At 35.1% G+C, this 19,214-nt stretch overlaps 2 protein-coding genes across 3 annotated transcripts; one reads left to right on the forward strand and one right to left on the reverse strand.

Annotated features, from left to right (window-relative positions):
* The first annotated feature begins 5,457 nt into the window (after nt 1-5,457).
* LOC104892293 (RNA-binding NOB1-like protein) lies at nt 5,458-8,954 on the forward strand. Its single transcript, XM_010678179.3, has 5 exons — nt 5,458-5,950; nt 6,340-7,408; nt 7,748-7,916; nt 8,391-8,507; nt 8,632-8,954. The coding sequence occupies exons 1-5, from the start codon at nt 5,584-5,586 to the stop codon at nt 8,779-8,781; spliced, it is 1,872 nt and encodes a 623-aa protein (XP_010676481.2). The 5' UTR covers nt 5,458-5,583; the 3' UTR covers nt 8,782-8,954.
* A 3,206-nt stretch (nt 8,955-12,160) lies between these two features.
* LOC104892294 (probable LRR receptor-like serine/threonine-protein kinase At1g63430) lies at nt 12,161-18,121 on the reverse strand. Of its 2 annotated transcripts, none has more exons than XM_010678182.3 (13): nt 17,601-18,121; nt 17,299-17,437; nt 17,111-17,182; nt 16,879-17,022; nt 16,600-16,749; nt 15,116-15,232; nt 14,953-15,017; nt 14,246-14,503; nt 13,915-14,120; nt 13,697-13,829; nt 13,428-13,597; nt 13,078-13,293; nt 12,161-12,968 (listed from the first exon to the last, which is right to left on the reverse strand). In XM_010678182.3, exons 1-13 carry the CDS (start codon nt 17,680-17,682, stop codon nt 12,723-12,725), a joined length of 1,998 nt encoding a protein of 665 aa, XP_010676484.2. In that variant the 5' UTR covers nt 17,683-18,121; the 3' UTR covers nt 12,161-12,722. The 2 variants fall into 2 exon arrangements, with proteins under 2 accessions (XP_010676484.2, XP_010676483.2); XM_010678181.3 differs by having other exon boundaries at nt 13,915-14,123; nt 17,601-18,120.
* Nucleotides 18,122-19,214: the final 1,093 nt, after the last annotated feature.

Here is a 19,214-nt window from a genome sequence, read left to right on the forward strand (position 1 = left end):
AATATCCATCAGCTAGGAATCTAGGATCACATAAACACTAACAGTCCGTTTGTTTAGATGTCATAAATGGTGGTAATGGTAATACATTATAATGTAAACTTGTAAAGGAAATCCCACATCATTACCCATGGTAATGCTACTTGTTCCCAAAACATCCATTTTCTTTCTAAAATCTCATTACTATATATCCGTTATCACTCAGGACCAACGTAAACGGGTCGTAATAGTTAAAAGTTTGTCATTTGTTATGGCCAGAGCAATCAGGCTCAATTAATCCACTCTTTTGCTTCAATTTCCCAGTCCGTCTTCTCTGTCTCATTCGACGTGTATAGGACCGTTAAAACCCATGCAAGGCTGCAAGCAACATTTGTTGCAGTTTTTTTTTTTTGGAAGATTTGTTACAACATGCAATTACAATATATACTACACTTGGACTTCCAAGACTTAGTGTGGTGTGCAGTAATTACCAGCAACAGGCAATGAGGCGATATGTTATATGTATGGGGTAGACTGGTTAGTACCATTGTCACACTCAATCACTCATTATTCATAGCTCACCCCACATATCAATTATTTGGGACCGACTCTTTGTTTTTTTTTAATCTATTTTTTATGTTTTACTAAATTAATAATGATTAAGATGGAATAATAAACTAAATAAAAATGTCACATTAAGTCGGTTGTTGTACTTATTTGAATAAGATGGCTTTGGTTAGTTTTATATAATTGTTCATTATTGTAAAAGTGAATTTGAATGCATTGATATTAATCATCGTACTTAATACGAGACGGATTTTCTTAAGAAGTATTGTGATCGGATGGTCATATATGCATTAACAAAAGACGAAAAATGAATTAAAAACGACACTTCATCGACATTCTAGATGTGATATTGACTAAAATTGATAGTAGTATTTCTATTTTCAAAAAGGCACCCTTAATTTGATATAATCCATCATTAGATAAAAGATTTCGTGTTTTAGAAATTATCAATAGAGGTTTTCTCGACATTTTTTTTTATTTATTCCCTAATAACATGCTAAACGAAATCCTTTATTTCAATGTATGATATTACTATACTCCTTTCAAATTTTAAGTCCTGATCCATGGACTTGAGAAATATTATTTTCTAATATTTAATAAGATAAGTTTGGTTTAATATATATCAGTAAAATATATAAGAAAAAAATATTATAATATTAATAAAAATAAGTTCAATTTAATAAAATCATTTCCATATACATTAATTTAAGTGGAGTCAATATAGAAACACTAAACCTTTTTTTAGGGAAAAGTGAGGTGAATATATTATGAAGCGGACAAAAAGTCCATCAAAATATAAGGAGACACCTCCCTTGGACAATGACGCTCCCAGTGCTGCTCAACACTAAAAGGAATGAATCTAGCTAGATCATGGGCTATAACATTGTCATCCCTAAGCACACGAGACCAAGAAATAACAGAAATAAAGCTCTACTAAAGGTGAGGGCGTCCTATGCACTTGTAGAAAATGGTTATCAAATGTAGCTATTCTTCGGCGGTAGAACATCAAATGGTTACACCTGATCTCTAAGCTAAGCTAGATTCTCAAATACATTTGGTATGAAATCCATCTCGAGTTAAGAGGTATATGTAGCACGTGCAAAGGCAAAATTCCGTCACTTTGAGAACTAAAGAGAGATTTAGTCATGCATGCGATATTCCTATGCACTTGTAGCCTAAGCAGTAAGCAGTGAGGACTGAGGACCTCCATGTGAGTATGTGACGAGGAATTAGCTGGGTTGCTTTTGTGCATGTGAAGCATTCAAGGCTTGAAGCTTCTATTATCAAAGTACACTCACATTTACATGCATCACTATAGTGCATTTAGTACTTCCTTTATATATGCTTGATTTGATACTCCTATTTTACTCTTTTCTCTAGCTAGTGGCGGATCTAGAACAAGAAATTGGCAAGTTGCAACTAGGGATAAAAAAACTCAAATTATGACAAATTAATGGCCAAAGATTAACTCAAATTTTCCACGTTTTTCAAGGAAATATTTCAAAAGTTGTAAATTTAAGTGGGGTCAATTGACCGTACAAGTTAAAATATAGTTTCGCATCATACAAAATTAACGAAAAAGTGAGCTCTATCACAATTATTGAATAACATTATTAACTACTCACAAGTACTTATTTTCCATAATTCTCTATTAAGTAAGAATATCATATATCTACTCCCTCCGTTTCATTTTAATTTACACACTTACACTTTTCACGCATGTCAGTGCAAAATTTTGAGGACATATTAGAGGTGATCATGGGCCAGGCCGTGGCCAAAAAAATTTGCCCATTGGCCGGGCCGGGCCTAAATTCAGGGCGAATTTTTGTGTCCAAAGGCCGCTATTTCGGGCCGGGCTTAGCGGGCTTTTGCGGGCCAAAACGGGCCTGGCCAAAAAATAGACTAAAAAGTCGTTTTTAGCTTGCCCAAAGCCCGCCCAAAAACAAAAACAAAAAAACGACCGGGCCGGGCCCGGCCCGCGGGCCGAAAAATTCTGCCCAAAACCCGGCCCAAAAGCGGGCCGGGCCAAAATGATCACCTCTAGGACATATATCTTTAGTTTTGTATTTGTAAAAATTATAAAAAGTACAAATTAATAAAATACATGTTATGATGAATCTAACAAGATCCCACGTGATTATATATTTATCCGCGCATAAATTACAAATGATGGTCAAAGTGAAATTTGTGAATAGTATAAAACATCAAAGTGTGACAATTAAAATGAAATGGAGGGAGTATATATCTAAGTTGGATCATTGTGATAAGTGTATTATCGCTCTTAATTAACTTGGTGGCTTGAATGGGACTTATCCTCTCTGTCACTAACACAGCCGACTCTGGGTCCCATTGACAAAGATGAACTGGAATGATCAAATGAGAATTGAAATTTGAGATGGCACAAGGTCAGTGTCAGAAGTCCCTGAAAGAAAGAGACTTGAGGTGCACAGCAAGCAACCCCACTTCCCATGAATATGATCATATCCTCTTTGATTTATAGCAAGTATGTGTTACAAAGTACGAACCAAGTGGTCTTGACATAGTGGTTGTTCACTTTGTCTCTTAATTAATTGATCGGGAGTTCGATCATCAACCTTTGGAAATGGAAAGAAATTTTTGAACAACCCTTTACCCTTAAGTGGAGCATCCAGGGTGAAGGAATGAGTCACTGTTATTGATGGTGGATACCTTGATTGTTCGAAAAAAAAAAAAAAAAAAAAAACGTTACAAAGTACTTATCTTTTTGGATGCAAATGGTGATTTATCTAAGCCTAGCTTTTGGTTGTGGGCTGAGATCTGCAGGCCTCTGACAAAAGTGTAGCTTTGTTGCTTGCTTCCATAGTACTACTACTACTACATCTAGCCTTCTATGGGATCCACAGTGCAAATATTTTTGATAAGGTTGGTTGGGCGTTGGGCCACCATAGGGAGCTACAGTTACAAAATTCAGCAACATCGATTCTTGTTTTGTTGAAAAAATTAATGTTATCTAAGTTTTGATTAATATCGATTTTTTCTTCTTCTTTGTTTGGGTTGAGGGACTAAGGTCCTGTTCTTTTAGGCCCAATTTCTATTCACTTCACCTAGTTTCTACATTTTAAAGTTCAATTCAATTTATTAATACAACCCAATAGGGCCTAACATAATAGCGAATTATTATGTTTAACTAGTATTTGGGCCGGGCGTTGCTCCGAGTTGGTAACGTTTTACAAATTTGATATGCATTTTTTTCCATTTCCATTAAAATATATTAAGAAAAACTCAATATTTAAAAAGTACAAATATATAATGTGGACACTTAAAATATGATTAAAAGTTGGTTGAAATGGTAATTTTGTTGTATAATTGCAAGAGGTCACGAGTTCAAATCTTGTTGCAAGCTAATCTTACTTTTTTAAATTGACATGACTTGTGTACGCCTTTTGATATATTTGTATAGATGTGTCATTATTGGACTATATTCATTAAAGAATTATCTCATATATTTAAGATTGGTTGATACTCAAATAAGATCTTTTCACTCAGAAAAATTAACTAGTTTATAAAGGAAATAATGTTTTGTGTTGTTGCAATGACAATAGTTATAAGATTACGTTAGAATATGGGTTTTGCTATTCGCCGCCCTATAATTACCTAAGCCACTACCATCCTAAATACATTATTTTTATATTATATTTGTATACTTACCTTCTTCTCTCTTTCTTCCCTTCCCTCACTTCTTCCATACCACCACACCACCACCACCTGTGCCGCTGCCGCTGCACCGTCACCACCACCACCATGCCCACCATCACTGCTAAACCCAACGCCCAGTTCCTCCCTTTCCCCTGCTAAAAGGACATAAATTTTATTCAAACCAAACTCCACCACCCTTACTGCTAAACTCACGGACCACTTCTTCCCCTACTAGTCTTACATGCACGCAATGCATGCGATAATGTGTGATAACAAATGAAGTAGAAAATAAAATTAATTGGGTAGAAAAACTGTCTTTACATTTTATTTTCTCAAAAAACTGAAGTTCAGTTTAAATGTCCAACTTTCCCTCCTTTTTTCATTCAAATGAAACAGTTAGTTATCCTTTATTTTATTTTTCTTACAGTAGGTGAGAACGGGGTTGTGCTTATCTTTCTCACTTTTCTACTGTAAATCATATATTCATATATACTCCCTCTGTAAAACCCCGATCTCACCTACTGTATACTCACTGTGTTTTTTTATCTTTCTCAATTTCCTGTGCACATCTCCCAATGTACATTTTTGAACTTAAATATCTTTCATTGTGTTTTAGTAAAAATTATAACGATTGAATAGTAATAATGTACTAATTGAGACGAATCAAACAAGACCCACATGACTATATTTTTTCTTATAAATTGAAAAAAAATTGAGAAGATTATCTCTAACTATGAATAGTGTCAAGATTTAAAGTGAAAATGATAAAAAAAACAGAGAGAATAATATAGTAAATGGATGTTATTTTGAAGCATATTTCGAGCGCTCTCCAATAATACAAAAATCATAATATTTTGAATTACGTAGCAAAAAATAAAAATTATACATAATACAATCTAAATTGTTCATTCAATACCCAAACTCTAATCATAATCTAAGGCCTTGTTTGATTGGCAAAACAAAACATGGGAAGTGCAAATTCCTAGGGAGTAGAAGTATATAAAGTTGTTTGGTTGGCAAAATCATGGGAATTTGCACTTCCTCCAAAATGGAGCAAGTTACTTACCTAGGTCCCCCTAAGTAAGTAGAGCTTCCCATTATCAACCGAACACAATTTTATACTTCCTAAGAATTTCAAATACATGAGAAAACTTTCTAAAAAATATGACTTCCTATATACAACCAAACAAAGCCTAAATTTCTCCTTCCATCTACTCGTGTGTCATCTCATAACTCATAACACAATCAAGTCTTTACCCAGCGGGCATATTCACGTGGTCCCTCTCTTCTCCTTCCTCTTAATTCTTAACCTCCTCTTAGGGTTTATCTGGTGTGTTCTTCTCGCATCTCACGACCCAACTCTGAATGGAGTCACCAGCACCAGCACCAGCACCAGCACCAGCACCAGCACCAGCACCAGCACCAGCACCAGCACCAGTATCATGTTGGTCGAACATAGTGAAGAAAATCCCTGATAAAACTCCTCCACAACCTCAACCTTCAACTACACTTTTCGAGTCCTGCAATTCCAGCACCAAGCCCATATCTTTAGCCGTTGTTGACGCCGGCATCATTATCCAAGGAGGAGAGAGAATTTCTTCTCTAGCCGACAAATTCGTCTCTGTATCTGATGTTATCAATGAAATTCGTGACCCCACTTCTCGTCATCGTCTTTCTGTTCTTCCTTTCTCTATCCAAACCTCTGAACCTTCCTCCGACGCCCTCAAAAAAGGTCCCTCTCTCTCTCCTTTTTCAATTCAATTGAAATTAGGTTTTGTTTTTTTTTCCTGATTTTGTGGTGCTAATTCGCTATTTTAAGTACTGCCATAGTATTATTGTTGGAACTTTTAGTATGATTTATGATTGATTCTTTATTAGAACTCTGATTTGCTAATTTGGTATAAGTATTGATCTATGGTTGTATTTGCTGCCGAAATATGCATCATCGTCATGCAGTCTAGAGGAGAGATGGAGTTGCTACATACTCTCTCCATCTATTTTTAATTGCGACATTATATTTGCAGAGTATTATTCACATCACAACTTTGACCTTGTTTAATTTTATAGTAAAACGGTATGTATGAGTGTTGATTATGACCTGTGTTTCCGTACTTGTGATAGTTGTGAGTTTTGCGAGAGCTACTGGTGATTTGCAGACACTTTCCGATGTTGATTTGAAGCTCATTGCTCTAACTTACACATTAGAGGCTCAAATTCATGGTACTAGTCATCTTAGAGACACCCCTCCCCCTATCCATGTCTTGAATGTAAGGAGATTGCCTGAGAAAGAGTTGCCAGGTTGGGGATCCAATGTTCCCAACCTTAAGGAGTGGGAGGCATTGGAATCTGCACCAGATAGTGGTCCAGATCCTAATTCTAGAATTCTGCCGTTGAGGGATTTAACCTTAAATATCCCTGTCGAGGACCAATTGAGTTTGCAAGATGGTTCTGTTGAAAACGGTACTGAAGGTAATGATGGTGTCGAACTGACTTCAAGGAGACACAGGAGATATCCACCCAAAAAGAGAGAGGTCAAAATTGAAGGGAAGATGGTGGCAGATGGGATTGATGCATCTCAAGGACAAGCTGATGATGATAATGCTGGTGATTGGCGTCCTGCTGTCAGTCGAAGCACCCATAGAAGGTTTCTGAGAAGGAAAGCTCGTCGTGAAACATATGAAGCATCCTTGAAAGATGATGAGCAGCAAGATGTCAATACTGAAGGAGAAGTAGTTATGGAGGCTGAGTGTAATGTTCAAACTTCTGATGATAGGCTTGTTAATGAAGGGGTTTCTGAGGTGAAAAGGGACATTGATAGCGCAAATGCTGCTGGAGAGATCTCATCTATTTTGGAACAGATCAGACTTGAAGAAGATGCTTTTTTGAATCGCAGTGAACAAGATGAGAAAACTGATTCTCATCCAGAGGTTGCATCAATAGATGCCCACTGCGAAAATGCTCATTCCGGGGGTGAAGGGGATAATGATGCCGCATTGGATCACTTAGAAAATGGAAGCGTTGACACCTCATATGCAGAGGATGATGGTAGTGAACAGAGCTGGATGCTGAGGTCTTTATCTGATTCAAGCGTTGCTTGCATCACTGGAGACTTTGCTATGCAAAATGTTATCCTCCAGATGGGTTTACGTTTAGTAGCCCCTGGAGGAATGCAGATACGCGAGTTGCACAGGTAATGTAACACCCAATGACTTGAACATTTCCATTTCCATTTCATTGTTCAGATAGGTACTTTACCGTAACTTGCATACATTACTGTAAGCTCTGAAGTTTACGAACTACAATTAATGATGCTTAATAGCGACCTAGCAGACATTTTCCAGTCAACTTTCCCTTTTTATGCACGCTGAACACCAACCGTACTTTGTTTAAAGAGGATGTAACTCCTGTCTGCTAAGTGTTATCAATGGGTTTTGTGGAGGGCAATCTTTATATGGGTTTCCGTCCCTATTACATTATAGTGTTTCTGCAGTATGATTATTAGATGTTCTGACTTAAGCTAATTTTGTAGGTGGGTGCTAAAATGTCACGCTTGCCAAAATGTAACTGCTGAAATTGGTCGGCTCTTTTGCCCAAAGTGTGGAAATGGTGGTACGTTAAGAAAGGTGGCTGTTACAGTAGGTGAGAACGGGGTTGTGCTTCAAGCTCGAAGGCATCGTATATCCTTGCGTGGCACAAAGGTACATAATTTTTTCTTGCTCTCTATAAACTGTTGGCTATGTTTTTATTCTTGCAAGTACATAATTGTTGTGACTATTATTTGTTGGTTAATACTATCTCATTATTACTAAGCTGGAACGCTTTAACTTTCTGTAATTTTCACCAACGGAGAACTAAATATGTTAATGGTCCCGTTAATAAAAAAAGATGCTAATGGTCAAAGGTTGTGCATTGGCAAACATGAAAATCAAAGCGTTGCAACTAATGAAAAGCAGGAATTATTACAATCTCCAACTGCAAATGTTGCTTTTGTTCTACTTCCCAAGTATTCCTTTCTCTTTGTCTGCATTTTTGCAATATGGACTTTGCAGCAATAGATCCTCCGCTGTTTGAATCTATAGAAAAGTTCAATATGTGTGGCTGTGATGGAATCTTTATCCGTGTCTTAAGCATTCTGCACAATTCACATTTGGCTAACTCTTCATCTCTTGCAGTTTTCACTACCTTTACCCCAAGGTGGAAGAGATGCCATATCCAAGAATCCCGTTTTAAGGGAAGACCAGCTCCCACAGAAGTTCTTGTACCCCAAGACAAAGAAGAAATCAAATAAGGTTAGTTTGTGTTTTTAACATCAGAGCTCTTTCGAGTTACTACTTCTCCTCTTTTTCCCTTCGCTCTTCGTTCCATATAAATTTATTCTGTATAATTAACTCATGCAAGTTTAAAATTGTTTAGGACGATGATTTTTGTGCTGTGGACAGCATCTTCCTCAGTCACCATGCTGAAAAGAAAGCTTCTCACAGGCCTCCTGTGAGACAAGCATTGGCTGTCTTTAGTGGTAAAAGAAATCCCAACGACAACCATTACTCTCGTGCAAAGCATTGAGGCATCGTTGCTGGAAATTTTGTTAGATGTGGTAGGAATATCTTATACTTTGTGCGTTTATTTGTTTCTGACATCTCCTTCGTGCATTCACTGCCTGTGTATTTGAGCTACATTCGAAATTGATACCTTGTTTCTAATTGTTATTTATATGATATGTTAAGTGTTCTTGTTCATTGTCTCGCTATTTACAGAATGATTACCATATTTTGTATTACTTTGGCTTAACCATTTGCAAAAGTAAGAGAGTATTTATATTCATTTAGAGATCTGAATTTTTCAGACCATCACTCTCGTATTTTTAACTCATTCTTGATGGATGATCAAGGAGAATATGTCAACACAACAGTGACAACATTATATTTAAGTTTGATACTTTCTCTGTTTCGTTTTAAATGCAGCAGATGAATATTTTATATCTCACAAATATTACCCATTTGTTGCATTTAAAACAAAGCTGAGGAAGTATAAGAAATAGCTGGAATTATGTGATCTGGGTTAGCTGTGAAGTTCGCCACTGGTTTTTTCTTCCGAATACCATGGTGAAACTGGAAAAGCGATGTACATCACCATCTCAAATATTGATGGTGTAGCATGAAAACTGTCTGTGGTATCATCTATGGGAGTTGATGAGACAAATGTTATCTGTTTATTGCTCCTGACAATGAGAATATTGAGATGTCTCTTTAATCTTCCAAAACATGTCTCTTTAATCCCATCCCTTCTTTGAATGCAAGCTTTGGAAGAGGGAGAAAGCAGAAAATAGTGTGTCTAAACAAAAGGAGTAAAAGTTTGCAGTTTGAAATTGTTGAAATTAACCCAACTCTTTGAAGTAGTAAGTGTTTTTGGGTTCTAAACAATTCATTACAAAATGACTTTTAAGTTTAGTACTTAAGATTTTGGATTTAATAAGTCGATTAGAATTTACTTAATTTAGCACCAAAAACTAAGCCAATGAAATTAGCACTAAAAAATAAGCTGGCTAATTAAACTTTGTCTTGATATCATGAATTTAGCACCAATAAATGTTCTTCGTTTCCCAGCACTTGCTTAAACTTAGCCTTATCAAGTTATCAGTGATCTTTCTAGAATTTATGATGTTGGGTTTAGTGTGGCCCAAATTCCATTGTTGCCTATTTTGGTAAATAGCTTTGCCTTGATATCATAAATTCTCATGATTTTCTAGACCTCCAAATAGTTACCCAATCAAGTTCTTGATAATTCAACATTATTCTAAATACATGATTTTGGGCATATTTCGGAGACAACCCACCATTAACTCATTCACACTCCTCTAATGTTTCATACGGCTCCGATCCTTTTATATACTCTAGAAGTGTTCCTTCTACATAATATTTCGACTTAGAGAAATACTACCTTTATGTGTAGGTTTGTCACTATTGGCTCCATTATGAAGATTTGGATCTCTAAGATATTATAAGGTCCGAGATTCCCTACAACACACAACCTCCTGATCTACTGTTCTTTATACTACTATTAGTGAGTTTATATTATAGTGAAAGTTTATATTGTACTACTCACCATAATATAATAAGTTTCGGGTGATTCTTGTACTCTCCTATTTTCATATGATGGATTTTCGGGTACTCGTCGTCCGTGGTTTTTTGCCTCAATTTGAGGATTTTTGTCACGTTAAATATTGTGTGTCCACTTTTACCAATTTTTTTACCACATATTTTCACCTCTATTATTTTTTTCTCAATCTCTACATCTTTAATTTATTTTCGCTATGTATTCCTAACCCTAACATATGATTATAGGTCTACACTTTGAGTATCATGAAATTATTAGAGCATAGTGTATCAACTATAAATATAGGTAAGATAGGTTAAAAGTAAAAATATCACATAGAAGTAGGATAAAACTTGGTTTATTTAGTGGGCAAATCTACTCATTAGAATTTAATATGAGGTGGGATTTAACTCAGTATCAACAATTATTTATATAAAACTATTATGAATGGATAATGTATCTAAGTAGATAATCTACTCATTGGATATATGTAATTATGCTCATCCATAGAAGTATATGGCAATATCAAACCAAATGTAATAATATTATCATAAATTTCTTGCTTGATACTTCATCTATGAAATGAAGTATTTCCATCGTTCTTTTATAATTGCAATATTTCGACTTTTACGCTTGTCCACGCATAGCATAGACTAGTAATATTTTTAGTATTCAATCATTAAAATTTATAAAACATTAATAATTTGAATTTATACATTAGAGCAAATCCAACAACCATGCATAACATAGACCAGTAATATTTTTAGTGTTCAATCATTAATATTTATAAAACAATAATAATTTGAATTTATACATTGGTGCTAATCCAACAACATATCATTACATTATTAAAGATTTTTATGTTATTCGCAAAAATTATGGCCAGAGTTAAACGAGAAAGTATATTGATGCTTAATAAAGCTATGAATAACAAACTGTCATATAATCCATTTAACTAGTTATTAGGCTTGGATTATGGTCCGAGTAAGAAAGATATTTATTTATTGATATTATACTTTTAAGATAATAATACTAAATATCACTTGGTCCAGTGATTTTAAGACTTTAGTATTTAACTTAAGGTTACAAGATCAAACCCTATACCATGCAATTTCTATTTTTTTTAATTGTATGTGGATTAAATAGAATGAAATTCTTAAACAGAGCGTCACGTGACACTATTCTCATTGTCCTTAACTCCTTACCACTCTTGTCATAAGATATGCATTCGAGGACAAAGACTTTGAGCATAACATTATCATGTGAATCTTTTTTACCAACATTAAACAAGTTAATTTGTCATGTGAATTCGTTGTTACCAAGGCAAAAACTAAGTTTATCTTTTGGAAGAGTCACCTCATTTCATGATCTCAAGCCAGCCATGGTGGTGGTTGGTAGACCCCATATCATTGAATAATCAACAAGCAAAACCAATTTCATGTGATTTGTTTGAAATGGTGTTCAAAGATGCTGTGATTAGACACAACCAACCATCTTTGGACCACATCTTCTTTGTTGTTTCCATCTTCATTAAAGTTGACACATTCATGTTTGCAAAACTAATCTTATAATCACCTTCAAACAAAAATCTTATCTTATACAAATAATCAATAAGACAATAATAAATTTACTTTTGCATTCTTTCCACTCGTTTTTAAGGTCATCAAACTTTGAAAAACCTTGACCAATTGTATTCCACATTGTTTTAAATTTATATATTATATGAAACTCAAGATAAATGTAGATTCTCTTATTGAAAGATTATAGCATACATCTTCTAAAATATTAGCACCAATATCTGTAAACGAATATTAGTGATATCGAATAGGCCCTAAATGTGGACGGAATATAATAAAAGAACAAGTTTTTCTTATATTCTTCATACAATATGGGGGAAGTTGTTCATACAATACAAGCCTTTGATCTCTTAATCAACGACTGATATTTAACGAACTCTACCATGTAGAGTTATTTTGAAACTCTAGAGGATCTCAACACCAAACAATAGTACTTTATGCATTTAATCAGACAATTTCCCTGCACGTTGTTGGATAAGATGCTGATTGTTTTTGACATTTCTGAGTATAAGTGCGCATATGGAATCATCAAACAAAAGGTATTCAGGGGAAAGGTAACACAAGGAGATCTTCCTTTCCTTTAGTAACTTCACTCTACTAGTAAGTAGCAAGATTCTCAGGTACATTCAATGCAGAAGCACCTACGCCATCCACGAAGCTTTTCTATATACTTCCCTAAGCCAGAAATCGATAAATCAAAAAACTTTACATGATCTTCAGCGAAGAAAGCCCAATGAGGAAGAAGGGGTGACGGGTGGAAAAATAATGAAGAGAGGAACGTATCATCAAGACTATAATTTCCTTTACAGTAAGTATGTTAGTTTAAAACTATTATCATGTGGAGAGAGCCAATTCCGCCCATGCTAAAGAAGACGATCTGAGCTCAGCTGACAAAGATAGATCAATGCGGCTCTCCAGCAAAGTGCACAAGTCGTGCATTAACGGACGTTTCACAGGATCAGGATTCAGGCAAAGAACTGCCACCTCACAAACTACTTTAAGATCCTCATATTCAAAATGCTTCAACTGTTTGTCTACCATATAGGGCATTACCTCGGCTACTTCAAGGTACTCCCTAGCCTGAAATAAGAGACTAACTATCAATGCACGCTTCTCGTTATCTTTAACTATTAGCATTTAGTTATAGACGGTCCACAAAAATATCAGAAAATTCAAGTTAGTGTCATACCCAATCTACCAAGCTTCCTGTGTCTTTGCAGAAGGGCGGTCTTCCACTGACTATCTCAATTAGGAGCACTCCAAATGCATAAACGTTACCCTTTATGTCTAGATGGCGTGCCTCGATTGAGCGTGGCAGTACACAAATAGCACCATTATTATCAATGGCAGATGAGTTTTTCTCAGATCTTGCAATGATAGTCTTCCAGCTTTCGAAATCTACCAGCTGCAAGAAAAGTTGAGTTTGGCTCAATTACTAGAGGATTTATTATACTAACTTAATATTCATAGCTAGCATAATTAAATTGCCACCAAAATCTCATCTAATTAATGAGTTCGACAGAAAAACTAAATATCTACCTTGGGTGAAAAGTCTTCCGTAAGATAAACAGCACTAGAATTCAAATCGGATATAGTAAATGGAGGGTTGAGTTCTGTATGAAGATATCTCAAGCCACGGGCAATGCCAATTATGATTTTCATACGCCGTGTCCAAGACAATTGGCAGCCTTCACCGTCTGCAAACATGGCTTCAGTTTTGAACAAAAGAATCAGTATTGAGGCCACTTTAATAGAGTACTTTGAGTTGGACGAGCAAAAATAAGTTGGAATGTGTCAAGTTCACTTACAATGCAGGTGCTCATACAAGGTTCCATTAGAAGCATATTCGAAAACAAGCATCCTAGTGAAAGGAGGACTCTCTCGACTATAGCCCAACAATTTAGCAGCATTATCATGATTTAGTCTTGCTAAATCTGCCACCTGATCAAGGGTGACTTTTGAAAGTCAGCACTAATATCTCAAAGCTTTCAATAAGCCAAAGCCAAACAGAACACTGCAATAGTACCTCTCTCTGGAAATAAAGCTCATGATAGCCAGTCCACTGTTCTTCTTTGATGCAAAATGATATCACTGCAATCTCAGATCCACCTTTCATTGTGCCTTTGTAAATCATACTGTCAGAGGAGGATCCGATGATATTACTGAAATCTTCACAAGCCACTTCAAGCTCTTGTCTGCTGAATCTCACTATATCTTTCAGCAACTCAGAATCTGCTGATAAATTTCAAAAAGAAAAAAAAAAAAAAAAACATAATCAGCAAAGAATCCTAGGCAGAAAAACTTTTAGGCAAGTTCAGAAAATTGGAGGGCGTGGTAGCTAGTATGAATGATTATACCTATATATACTGCCAATCGATCTTTGTCACTTCCTGATTTCTTCCAAGGAATTATCATAGATGATCTATTTTTCCATCTTTTGTAAGTAGTTATCAGGGCAGTGAGAAAAAGAGAACCCGCCAAGGTCCCAGTCACAATTTCTAAAGCTAACAGCCAAGTAGGTCTTGATGCTCCTTTATGGTTGGCCTCATTCTCTCGAGGCTTACGCTTTGCGTTCACACTAGGATTTGAGTGTGTTTTGGCAGGTACTGAAGCTCCTGAGGACAAGCACGGTATACATTATCCCCCTTCATACTGAGACATTAAATATCATGCAGTGACATATATCCATATACCAGATTTAGCCACCTCAAAAGGAAGCCCTAGTAATTGCTGATATATTTGCGTAGCAGGATTACAAGAAAAAAGGGTTAGGCTAAGAAAATTAAAGGTGTTTCCCGAAGAACATTAATTTTCACATACTGTTAGTTCTCCTATCATGCACATATACTGGCAATATAAGATTGGGAAGTTCCTGTCATGAGCCTCAATCAATTGTGATATAGTCATATTATAGTGTCTTTGTTTTTTTTAGCTCTTTCTGCTTCAAAGAGTCTGCTCTTACACCATGTTCCTTGAAGCAAAGGATGGCTTACGAAATAATCTTCACTGGTTAAAGAAAGAATACATATCAATCAGATAATGCTCTAATTTAACGTCTGCATACCACATTGTGCTTTGGAACGCGGTTTTAAGTTCTTCTCCTCAAGACAGTTACCCTGAAAGCTTGAGCTGCAGAAGATGCAAATAATTTTAACACATATATTTATGAAAAGAAGATCCGCCTGGAGGTGTGAGAAGGCTGAAGAACACATCATTTCTACACTAACCTTGGCAGATGTAGCAAGCATTTCGGGATACTCCCAACAAAGAAGTTGTATGAGAAATCAGCAACTTTTAGCTGAGGTGAGCGACACAAACCTGCAGCATTCCCATTGGATGCATACCTGAAAATCCCAGATCACAATGACAGCACAACGATGAATAATGCACATAAAATAAAAGGAAGTAATGGTTGTAACTTGTAAGACACGGGATAAACAAGTCCGTGAAACGAATAAAAATTTAGATCTAAGAGCCAGATTCCGCTATTTTATATTCAAGGTATATATTATGATGTCAACACTAAAATGCATTAACATTACCACCATTTATGACAATCAACCAACCGGGCCGGAAGAGTGCTTGTCGGGAACTAAAGCACATTTTCTGAGAGAACTTCAAGGTTCACATTTGTCAGCAGACATATTTACCCTCCAGATTAGTCCAGAGTCACCACAGGCCCAAATTTCTCATGCAGACTCAACAAATCCCATTGAAACTAGTACTTTCTCCCTGATCATGAATAGTGCAACATCCATAAAAATATATTCCCAGTTAATTACAGCTATTGGCGTCAATCATAGGCTTTCTTTTTCCACTTGACATAAGTTCTCATTGAAGAAATCATAAGCACGAGATCTGCAAGACTCTCACTAACCAACGCCACTTCAAGGAAACAACAGGTTCTCATGTTACAAATGAGCTACTCAAATTTATATAACCACAGAATTTTTTTCAAATGACTTAGAGATATTCCAAATTCTAGCAAAAATTACTGTGAAACTGCATTCTGTACTTCTACACGTATGTCCTGGTAAAGCTTCTACTACCACTAAGAGCGTTAGGGAATACAAATTTCATTTTTTTTCAAGACAAATACTATATTGAGATCTTTTTCCGGAATGGTATTGGTTTCTAAGATAACTTCTGGCTCTAGGCCTTTTATTGGTTAGTCCTGGTAAAGCCCCTAGACAGCGTATTTTTTTTTTTTTAGAAACAAGGCCCTCAGTAATGCGACATCAAGGGGTACCAGTAGAAAGGACTACAGAATCTTAAAAGAGAAGCAGTATTCCTTATAAGAGCTAGTTCCTACTACCGAATTTGCCAATCTACAGGTAGTTTCTTTTTCTTGTTTCTGATTAACAATCTACACGTGACATAAATTAAGAATGGAAGCTAAAAAAACTTGATAGCTAATTGATGGCACTGTGCTCAGAAATTTAGCAATTACCTTGCCCTGACTTTGTAAAGCATTGGAACAGCCACTAAAGTTAAAAGCTTCCATAGTCCATATAATACAAAGGCGTAACAAGTGCAACTTTTGAATTTCACAAAGTAATTGAGCAACTACTGGGAGTCATACATGCCACGGAGAAGAAACTTCACCGCAAAAGCAATTACTTTTATCAAATTCTATGTGTTAACATCACTTGGGAAGCTAAGCTTTCGCTAGAAAATACAAGTTAGAATTTACGTTGTAAGCGATACTTACATTCCATGGTTGTTGGAACTGAAATCTGCAGTGGCAGCACCTGACACAGTCCCTTGGAGCTTATTCCTGTCCAGGTGAAGCTCCTGAAGATTTTTTAAACCACCAAGCTCAGGAGGTAACGTTCCGGTCAATCCATTCGACTGAAGGTTTCTAAGAAAAGCAAAATCATAAAAAAGTAAGAAACTAATTATATGCAAACAGACTAACAGAGGAAACTCCAACCAAAAAAACCAAACGTATTCCCAATTAAGAAAAATATGATACCAAATGATTTCATACATTTTGACAATGCTACTCAAATCCCCCATCTCACGAGGAATCGGCCCAGTTATCTTATTTGCTCCAAGATCCAAGACCTTGAGATTCTTCAATAAACCAATCTCTTTAGGAATAATCCCAATCAAATTATTCCCATGAAGGCGTCTAAAAAAACAATCAATATTCATCAGATTAACCATAACCCTTGTTTAATCAAAGAGATTGACTAATACTCAAACAAGGAGAAACATACAGTTCTTGCAAATTTTTCAACAGACCCAATTCTGGAGCAATAAACCCTTTCAAAGATGACCCAGAAATATTCCTGGACAACATAATCACACAAAAAACAGTCCATAAATAACAACTATTTTATATAAATATAAAACAATATGAAGATTATAAACAGTCCATATATAACTATAATAATCACTTGCTTACAGCTTAAGAACATGATCCCTTGCCATTGAACAAGAAACTCCAGACCATTCACATGGAGTTGCATCTAAACCATTCCAATCAGCCAAAACTAGATATGGGTCTTCATATATGGCTTCTTTAAATGCAGTAAGAGCCCAAACTAGCAAAATTTAACCACATTTCTTAATCAGCCCAAAAAATTTATACAATACTACTGCAAGAAAATCTAAATATTTCCACAAACAAGTAAATCTTGGAAGAACTACTATTTTATGTGCAACTTTTAGAATTATTAATCAAGATCTAAGACAAAAAAAACATACCTTCAGACATAAATGAGTGACAAGTAACAGCAAATACTCCAAAGATTGCAAATTGAACCAAAACCCAATTTAATGTTTCCATTTTAGAGTCAAAGTTATGTACTTACCACTTAATTTGGTAAGTTACCAATCAAAGAACTCATCCACACTCAAAAATCAAAATTGAAAAATCCCCAGAAAATTAAAAGTAGGACAGGAATTTCCCTAACTTGGAGAAAGTGGGATTTTCAAGAAAATTATAAAAAAAAGATTACACACAGAGTTCAATGCTCTGCTTACTGAAACTATTTTAACGGAATTGTTGGAAGAAGAAAGCAGTAAAAATAATGGGGCAAAATGTGGGAAAGTGGGAGTTAAAACTGGTTTATTAGTGACCAGAAAAAAAAGGGGAAATGGGTTAGCTTTGATTCAAAGTGAAGTTTTGGTAGGAGAGAGAATATAGGGAAGAAGTACAGAAAAAGAGGGGCACATTTACAGAAGAGATGTTTTCTGTAATGGAAAACAGAAAAAAGAAAAGGATTAATTGGATGATATACTGAATGATGGATTATTGAATATTATTATTATTATTATTAAAGAAATAAAGATGGGAAAAAAGGAAAAGAAAGTTGGGTTGAGAAAAAAGATTACAGAATGTTTTGGATGTCAATGATGACTTATGAGATGTTTAATTGCGCGTCTTTTGTGAGCCTTTTTTTTCATCTTGTTTTTTGAAAATCACTTTGTATAAAGAATTAAAGATAAGTCGAGCATAAATTATTAAAAGAGACGGTTAAATTTTAATATAAAAGTAGACATAGTCACTAAATGGATTGACCTAGCCACCGAAAGAGATTAACCTAGTCATTATTGGGCTTAGTCTCTTTTTAATATTAGACTTACCATTGCTTAATTTTAACGTAAAAGTAGGCGGTCTCTTACAAGACAAACTCTAAGTTGAGTAGCTGAATTTCCCTACTTCGTTATCGTTTGTTGTTTACAGTTTCTAGTTCTTTTGAAAATTAAAAACAAAAATATTAAAAAAAATCGAATATTTTGTTCTTAATAATTAAAATTGACATGTTTATATAAATATAATTAATTTTAAATTTATTATACTTCTTATATCATAAAATTGAAAATTGAGAGTAATCAGTAATGATGTATGGGAGATTTTTATCAATAAACAGATATGTTTTGTTTTAAACTATCCACTTACAAGAGGTAGTGGTGTAGAAATATTTAAGTCCCATGTATCGTTTTCAATTAGAAGGGGAAAAATTGCAAATTAATTAAGGTTGGATATGTAGACAAAGATTCAACTATTTAACAACTCGACTTGTGGGCGACTTCATTAAAATTTGGTTGGACCACCTTTTCCCCTCTAGTTCTCTTAAAGATTGTGCATTTTATGTTATAAATTCTTAATAAATAAGTATTTTCTTTGTATATTTTTTTTCTCCTATTTGGATTTTGACACTGTTCACATAGTGAGAGAGAATATTTTAATTTGTTTTCGATATATAAGAAATAATATAGTCATATGGAGTATTGTTTGATTCGTATAAAAGTAATTTATTAATATTCAATTGTTATAATTTAACTAATATGTAATGAAAGATATTTAACATCAAA

This window comes from Beta vulgaris, chromosome 5 (assembly GCF_026745355.1).
Source record: "Beta vulgaris subsp. vulgaris cultivar EL10 chromosome 5, EL10.2, whole genome shotgun sequence".
Taxonomy (NCBI): Eukaryota; Viridiplantae; Streptophyta; class Magnoliopsida; order Caryophyllales; family Amaranthaceae; genus Beta; species Beta vulgaris.